This window comes from Elephantulus edwardii, unplaced genomic scaffold (genome assembly GCF_000299155.1).
Source record: "Elephantulus edwardii isolate Elephantulus edwardi_28Jun2011 unplaced genomic scaffold, EleEdw1.0 scaffold00191, whole genome shotgun sequence".
Classification (NCBI taxonomy): Eukaryota; Metazoa; Chordata; class Mammalia; order Macroscelidea; family Macroscelididae; genus Elephantulus; species Elephantulus edwardii.
The window spans coordinates 2,490,064-2,499,154 of record NW_006399941.1 but is presented as its reverse complement, the minus strand read 5'-3'; the positions used below and the strand labels follow the sequence as shown (position 1 = coordinate 2,499,154).

Sequence of the window (9,091 nt, the reverse complement as noted above, 5' to 3'; positions counted from 1 at the left end):
ACTGAATCAGTCCACCTCATAGAGGGCCTTCCCCTCCTGTGCTGTCCCTCCACCCTCCCAAGCATGATGTCCCTCTCCAAGGAACTCTCCCTCCTTACAACATGTTCAAAGTATGTTAGAGGAAGCCTCAGAATCCTTGCTTCTAAGGAGTTGCCCAGTTTAACCCTTTCCAGGATGAATCTGTTTTCTTGGTAGTCCATGGTACCCTCAATACTCTTCTCCAGCACCACAGCTCAAAGGCCTCAATTCTCTTTCTATCCTCCTTAGTCACTGTCCAGCTCTCTGATGTATAACAAGTGCATGGCCTGTATAAGATGCACCTTAGCCTCCAGAGAGACACCATTGCTCTTCAGTACTTTGGAGAGGTCCCTAACAGCAGACTTTCCCAGGGCAATACATCTTCTAATTTCCTGGCTGCTGGTGCCAAGGGTGTTGATTGTGGAGCCAAGCGGATTAAAGCTGTGAACAGTCTCAGTCTCTTCGCCATCCATCCTGATGCTGCCAATTGGTCCAGTGGTGAGAGTCTTTGTCTTCTTGACATTGAGCCTTAATCCATATTGGAGGTTGCATTCCTTGACCCTCTGCAGCAAGTGCTTCAGGTCCTCCTCCGTTTCAGCAAGCAGGGTTTGACGGTACACACACACACACGCAAATTTAAATATTGTTTAAACTTTTGTCATTTGAGTGGAAGTTTGCAGAGCTTCCATTAACCCTTTCATACATACTTTGTTCTGTGGTACTAAGTGCAGTCCTCACATTTGTAACAGCACTCTCCCCACTTCCTCTCTGTGATTCGGATTTCCATTTTTCTCTTCCTGCCATCCTTCCGAGCTTTGTCTCTGGACAAATGCTGCCCTATTGGTCATGCTCCATATAGGCCTTTTGCTTCTTGAAACCTCAGTTAGTGGCAGGCCAGTGCTGACGGGAGCTCCGGTGGTGTGGCACCGCTACCCAAAGTGTCCTCTTGTTTGCCAATTTCAGTCTGCTAGTGACTTGTCAGGAAAATTACGGACAGTTTCTTCTTGCATGATTTATATCTGCTGAAAGTCCACTAGAGGGTCAACAACAGGTCAGCTTCGACTGGACAGCAAGGAGAGTTTTGAGTTTGCAGGTAATTGTGGGTAGTTTTACCCTTTGAATGAAAAGAAAAACTAATAAATGTCAGACTCATAAAGACTTGTTAGGAAATAAGAAACGTGTTGGCAAACTTTTCATTCTCTGTCATGTTAAAACCCATCAAACTGTCTTGTTTTGAAGTGATCTTAACATGTTCATGATTTGCTCATTTCATTTGGAAAACACTGGTTCACTTGGTTATATAGATCTTCCAGTTACTGACTCTTTGCATTACATAAAAACTTCTCAAATCCCATTTATTAATATTACTCCTACTTCATCAATAATGATGAGTTTTTTATGCCCTATCAATTGGGAACTGACTTATGGCTGGCCCTCTCATGTGTTTTCAGAGACTGTAAATCACTCAGGAGGTGACTGCCCATCTTGTGCTGAACAGCTGGTAGGTTTGAACCACCTACCTCTGGATTGGCTGCACACAGTTCATCTTTAAATGTTGGGATGCTGTTCAGCTGAAGTGGTGGATAGGAATCTTTCAAAATTCTAGTATTTACTTAAAAATTCCGTTTTTATTATTGGCAATAGTCTGGTAGTTGTCTTAAGTGACAGGCTAAGAACATATTTCAAATAAAATAGCTGCCAAATATCAAGGGCTACATACTCGTTTGCCTGTCAGTCATTCTTTAAATTCCAAGGGGAAAGCCCAGCTGGTTCCGTTCTGAACTCTCATCAGTTATGTAAGTGCTTTTCCTTGAGACAAACACTGAGCTTTAACATTGTTTCCCAGTTCATCACACAAAATGTTAAAAAGCCGTGGAAAAGTCAAGATTCAAGAAATGAGTGATGGTCTCACCTTTATGCAGAATGTTCTCAAGTGAAGCACACTTTCCCCCCCAACTGCTAGTGAATATGATGAGTATCAGCACAGGAAGGGCGTTTGGTTTTGTGCCTTGTTGCTAGTAGTTTCACCCACTTCCTACTGTGCCACTTCAAATGTCAGCAGAATACAAGTGGCCAATTTATCGTGATGTTATGTGTTGTCCAGTCGACTGCTGCTAACCGCAGCCTTATGAACAACAAATCTGAGCTCTGCCCTGTACTGCAGCACCTCACCATCTCCCACACGCTTGAACCCGTTGCTACTCTGTGTCAGTCCATCTTGTTAAGGGTCTTTCTCTCTCATGCAGACCCTCTGCCTTTCCAAGCATGCTGTCCTCCTTTAGGGATTGATTCCTTAAAACATGTCCAAAGTATCTGAGATGGAGTTTCATCATCCTAGCCACCAAAGAGCTCCTTGGTTTCACTTGCTCAAGGATAGACTTGTTTGTTCTCATCGTTGTTGCTGTTGTTATGTGCCACTGAGTCACTTGCAAGTCAAAGCAACCCTTTATACAATAGCTCTGAATTCTGCTGTATCCTGAGCCAGTCTCACTGTTTCTGAGACATTACTGCAGTTACAGTATTAATCCATCTCATCTGGGGTCTTCCTCTCCTGCGCTGACCCTCTGCCTTTTCAAGCATGATGTCCTTCTCCAAGGAGTCTCTCCTGGCCATGTGCCCAAAGTATAAGATACAGAGCTACAGGAAACTTGCTTCCAAGGAGCATACTAGTTTCACCTTCACTAAGACAGATTTGTTTGTTCTTTTGGCAGTCCATAGTATACTCAATACTCTTTTCCAGCACCACAATTCAAAGGCATTGATGATTCTTCTATTATCCTTAGGCATTTGCCCAGCTCTCTGATGAATAGCAAGTAACTGCAAAAACCACGCCTGGATCAGGTGCACCTTAGTCTTTAGACTGACATTGTTACTTCTCAGTATTTGGGAGAGGTCATTGATAGCAGACTTTCCCAATGCAATTCATCTTAAGAGTTCCTGGCTACTGCTACCAAGAGTGTTGATTGTGAAACCAAGCATGCTGAAGCTTTTAACAGTCTCTTTGACAGTCATGACACAACCAGTTGGCCCAATGATAACAATCTTTGTTTTTTTGATGTTAAGCCTATAGTTCATGGGATAGTCAGTACTCTTCTCCAGCATCACAACTCAGAAGCATCAGTTATTCTTCTTTCATCCTTAGTCATTGTCTAGCTTTCAAATGCATAGCAAGTAATCAAAAAAAGACCCTGGCTTGTATCAGGCACACCTTAGTCTTTAAACGGATGTTATTGTTCTTTTCTACTCTGGAGAAGTTCCTAATAACAGATATTCCCCATGGGACTCGTTTTTCGATTTCTTGATAAGGGTATTGATTGTGGATCCAAGCAAGATGAAATCATTGACCACTTCAGTCTCTTCTCCATCTATCATAATGGGTTTTTTATCGACTCAGTGGTAAGGCCTTTTGTTTTCTTAATATTGAGTTGTAATCCGTATCAAAGACTGTAGTTCTTAATCTTTGACAGCCAAGTGCATTAAATCCTCAGTTTTGGTGAGCTTAGTGGCATCATATACATAGTGTAGATTCTTGATGTTATCATGAAATCATTTTACCTCACAGACCACAGGAAAGGGTCTTGGGAGCCCCTCACTAGGAGAATCACTGTTGTAGAGGAGTGAAAGCAAAGGTCTCCATACTTTAGCCCTTTGTAGATGAGTCCGGGGAAGGAGATTATGCTCTGCTCTGTGGAAAAGCCGCCTTCCCATCCCTACAGTGTGTGTAGCATAGCTACACCACCATATGCTAGCCTGGCCTTGCAGCCAATCAGTGGAACACGTTCAGATAAGACCAGAACAAGGGCAAACAGCATAACTGTGATTAAAAAGCCGTAGAAAAGTGTTTTCACTTCATGGAATCTGCCTTCATTACATGTTCTGAAGGTCTTCAGTGCTGTTTGTGTGAGTGAAAAGCAGAAGTTCGTTACATAAGCTAGGATTACACCATTTCCTAGAGAGCAGAATTGTCATTCAGTCTTTTTAAAAATGTGTTTAAGATTTTTGTTCATCTGAGAAACCAGGTTCACCAAAAGTTATCTTAAGCAAATTTAACGAATGAAGTTGGTGAAATGATATACCTAGTTCTGGTGGTGTGGTCAGCAGAGCTGTGCTGCTGATTCAATCAAGGGTGGCACACCTCTGGTGGTTCGAATCTACCAACCACTCCCTGGAAGAATAATGGACATTCTCCTCTCATGTGATTTACAGGTTTGGAAACCCCACTAGAGGGTCAGCTAGGAGTTGGCTCAGACTCAGAGGCCACAGCTGAACCTGGGAAACCTAGTCATTGATTGAAAATACTGCTTTAAAATGATCAGCCTCTCTGCCTTGTGCTGCTGTGAGCTCTGGCTTCTGGTTTTGTTTTCTCTGAGACACTTTCTCAAAGTTGGCACTGTTGACATTTGGTCCAGATCAAGCTTTCCTGTGAGAGGCTGTCCCCTGTACTGTAGAGTATTTCATAATGATACTGGCTAGTAGTTCTTTTCCAGTTGAAAAAATTTAAAACTTTCCCAGACCTGGACAGTTGCCCCCTGAGACCTAGGGGGAGCCAGACTCACCTCAGGCTGAGAGTTCTGAGTTTCTGGTGATATAGATTAGATGTCTCTTGTTCAGCCTGTCTCATTAGGCAGATAGGCAATAGTCATTTAGACATTTTGGACCAATAGGTGACATCGTGATAGATGGAGAAAAGATGGACACTGTCAACAACTTCCTTACTTGGATCCACAATCAGTATACTTGGTACCAGCAGTTAAGAGATCAGGAGACATACTGCCCTGGGAAAGTCTGCAGTCAGAGATCTCTTCCAGTTACCAAGGAGCAGTGATGTCATTTTGAGGACTAAGGTGTACCTGATTCAGACCATGGTCTTTTCAGTTGCTTGTTGAGCTTCCGAGACCTGGACAGTGAATAAGGATGACCAAAAAGAAAAAAAAAAAGGTGCTTTTGAGTTGTAGTGTTGCAGGAGATTGCTGTATACCCCATGGACTGCCAAAAGAACAAATAGATATGTCTTGGATAACATGCAGCCAGGGTGCTCCTTGGAGGCAAAGATGGTGAAGCTTCATCTCACATACTTTGAGCATATTGTTCCTTGGAAAAGTATATCATGCTTGGAAAGGTGGAAGGTAGGTAAAAGAAGGGCAGACCGTCAGTCAATGAGATGGATTGACACAGTGACTAAGGCAGTGGATTCAAGTGTGTCAAACGTGAGGTTAGCACAGGATAGGACAGGGTTCAGATCTGTTGTTCATAGAGTCACTGGGAGTCATACACGACTCAACCACCCCTAACACAACAACGTTAGACATTTAAGTACCATGTTGTGCTGCTAGCTTAAGGCTGTGTATTTCCAACTTTTCAAATCCACTGACAGCTCCTCAGGACAAAGATAGGAAAAGTCTCCTTCAGTTAAGATTTACAGCCTTAGAAACCCAGTGGATGGTCCCTGTGAGTCAGAATTCATGCAATAGCTGTGAGGGTTGAGTTTGACCGCCAAGTTCCATAGATATTAATGAACTTGTCTTCAGCTGGATCCTTCCCTGGTGCTGCTTTCTATCTCATTCATGTTGAACCTGTTAGAATTTACATTTTATTCTTTATACCTTTATTTTTTTTCTTAAAATAGATTAAAAAACCCAACCTATTGTTAATGAAATCAGATATTACAAGATTTACAAAAATATAAAACAATGCCACTTTTCTCATAAACATTTCTTGGAAAATATATTCATTTTGTTAACATAGACCTGACTTACTAGGATTTTTGAATGAATATTTTTAAAGTTTCAAGTTTTGATGTCTAACATGGTAAATACTGGTGTCAATATAAGCCACATAAATACAATCTGGTTTTGGCCCTTACAGGTTTTTCAGAGTGTGACCCTTTGCTGTCAGGCTGATTCCCACTCATAATGACCCTGTGAGTGAGACAAAGTAGAACTTCTCATAAAATTTCCAGTGTTGTGAATATTTACGTATTAAGCTGGACAAAATTGCTGTCAAAGACTTCTTTAAAATGTTAACGATCTGACTTAGGGCACACCTGACCCCAGCTATGGTATTTTCATTTGCTTCCTGTGTATCTGAGAGTTGAACAGTAAGAAAGACGAGAGTAGAATTGATGCCTTTGAATTGTGGTATTGGCAAAGAGTATTGACTGTACCGTGGCCTGACAGAAAAAAGAAATGAACTTGTCATGGAAGTAGTACAGCCTTGCTCTTTATAGACAAAGATCGTCAACTATCACACATGCTTTGGGTAGTTATCAGGAGGGGGCAGTGCTTGGACAGAGGCATCGTGTTTGAGAGAAGGAGAGGGTGAGCAAAGGAGGAGAAGACACACCTTTAAAGAGGGATGGCACGGTGGCCACAACAATGGGCTTCAAAAACAGTGAAGATGGTCCAGGATTGGGTAGTCCTATTGTTAATAGGGTCCCTGTCCATCTGCAGAGTCTACTCGCTGGCACGTAACAACAACAACTTACCTTTACAGAAGCAGACGGCTTGTTGTGTACCATAGAGTCTGAACTGACGCATAGCTGACCTTGCAGCTTTTCAGAGGCAGGAAATAACACGGGAATCAATTTCCCATCTTTTTCCCACAGAGCAACTGGTGGTGGATTCGAACTGTGTACCTTGCATTGTCAGCACAGTCCTTTACCACTAAGCCATGAGAGCAGCAGGACTGGCTAGTGGGTTCAAACCACTGACACTCTGGTTAGCCCAAGGGTATACAATTTATTCTAGGATCTAGTATATAATAAACCATCAAGTCATAATGATAGGTAGGAGGAGGACTCCATGGCCCTTTACCTGAGAAAAATTATCCATGTTGTAGTAGGTGAAGAAAGCATACACCTTTTGCTAAATTCCCAAGTCTCTGTGTGACCAGAAATTATACTTACTGTCTACTTAATGTTTTTGCTTTTCAGACTAAATCAGACTTTTCCATCATAAGCAAGTAGTCCCTGGCTCAATCAAATCAAGCACCTTCAGTCATTTCTTACTGAAGTTATGAATTTCCCTGAATGAATTTTACTGCAGTACTTCCTGTCCCCTAGTGGGTTGTGTATATTATGTCTGGTAAAGCTCTCTTCATCCCTCTCTGCAGATATGGTGTTGGTCCCACCACAATGGATGTGCCCTTTTGAAAATGTCAGCACTGCCCAAAGAACAGGATGATGGCATCTTACAAATCCAGAAGAGTTTCTTGGATGGGTCGGTACTCGTTGTCTGCTTTGCTTTTGTTTGGTTCCATTTTACTGATTGTTCAAGAAGTAGACAACCATTCTTTATAGTCTCTGCATTTCTGTTCCCTGACTGATAGTACTGCTAGGAAAACAGAAGTCACAGGACTCGTTTCTAATTACTTTTAAGAAAACCACCATAGTCTAATCATTAAGAGTGCCTGTCCACTCTGTTCTTGTAAGAGATGCACGGTGAAGTGTTTAGGGGTGAAAGGACATGATGTCAGTAGTAGTAACGGTTTTGAAATCTACAGCGTGGTGCTTGTCATTGTACTGTTCTGCTTTACTGAATATATTTCAATTTTTTTCTTTCTTTTTTTTAAAAATTAATTTTAATGAAAGTTTACAGAGACTTAGGGTTTCCATTCATTAATTGTTGCACTTTTCTCCCTGCCCACCCCTCCCCCCCAATTCATTCTTCTTCTTGAAAAGTAAAAGGAAGAACTCTTTCATTGTTATGCAGTCCCTCCCCCCAAGTCCACTGCACTGTGCAGCCTTTTCTGGCTCCTGTCATGACAATAATACCCAATCATATATCCCTTTTAAACAGTTCTCTCCTTCATTTGTTTCAATGCAGTATACATCATTCATCCCCTCCTTCCCTGTCTTAAAAAAAGGTAAATTAATTAAAAGTGAGTCCAGAAGTAGACTTTGGTGTTTTAGTGCCTTGGTTCAAATTGTGACTCTATCCATGTATAAGCTTCATTATCTTGGGCAGCTGGTTCCACACTGTGACCCTCCAGCCTCGTTTGTTGTCTAGCAGTTCTGGTCTCACCACCACAAGACAAAAAAGTGGGAAGAGACCAGCAGAACCCTCTGCACCAATCATGTCACACAGTGAGAGCTCGGAGAGTTGAACTGTGTTTACTTCATGCTTGTTTGCTAATCTGTTGTTCTCTTTTGATGTCCAGAATTTACAAGACCATCCACAGGCCACCCTATGAAATTGTTAAAACTGAAGACCTGTCAGGCGGCTTCCTGTCTCTGCAGGAAATCCAGACTGCATACTCTAAATTCAAGCAGCTGTTTCTGATAGGTGAGAGAATGCTGAGCCAAACTTCCCCTCAAATGGGAGGTGTGCCACGAGGATCAGGTGAAAGTTGGCGCCTTTTCCCTGGGGTCCTCCTGGTGGCACCTGGGTGCCCACAGTCGGCTACTGTGGAGTGGGGGGGAGGGGGGCTGTCCTGTAGCCACAAGGCAGCTGCCATTGCCATGTCACCTCTCCACCTTTCTTCAGGCTTTCCCCCACGACCACTCCTTGAGACAGCGCACATGGGCCATCTCTGCTCTCTACCTGTCCCAGTGGTGAGCACTGCAGGTTCTCCATGAAAACATTGTTGTCCTGTGCAGTACCTGTATTTCCTGACTTCCTCATAGTACTGGTAAAACCTGAGTGATCTCGTCATTCCAGACCATTGAGTGGATTTCATTTTTCCTAAGAGAAGCTGTAGAGACCTAATTAGTACAGAGTTGTACTGCCAACCTCAAGATAGGCAGATAGAATCCCCTAGCTTCCCTAAGGGAGAAAGATAGGCTGTGTGATTTCCTGTCTCACATAGCCTGCGGAGGGCCGGCTGTAAGTCACTTCGGAGTCAAAGACAGTGAGGGGTGTTGTTGAGAAAAGGAAATAACTTAATTTTTTTTACTGACTGTATACCCTGGACTGCCAAGAAATCAAATAGATCTATCTTGGAGGGGGTGAAACCAAGTTTCTCCTTGGAAGCTAGGATTTTGAAGCTCCATCTCACCTACTTTGGGCATGTGGCCATGAGAGATCAGTCCTTGGAGAAGGACATTGTGCTCAGAAGGGTGGAGGGACAGCACAGG

The 9,091-nt window shown here is 42.8% G+C and overlaps 1 protein-coding gene across 1 annotated transcript in view; it reads left to right on the top strand.

The window, feature by feature from the left end:
- The window catches only part of MTMR12 (myotubularin related protein 12), a 113,920-nt gene that overhangs the window by 77,120 nt on the left and 27,709 nt on the right, over window positions 1-9,091 (top strand). The window contains exons 9-10 of the mRNA XM_006896790.1: window positions 7,129-7,235; window positions 8,176-8,300. Coding sequence (XP_006896852.1) covers window positions 7,129-7,235; window positions 8,176-8,300 — 232 coding nt within the window. The remainder of the gene's footprint in view (window positions 1-7,128; window positions 7,236-8,175; window positions 8,301-9,091) is intronic.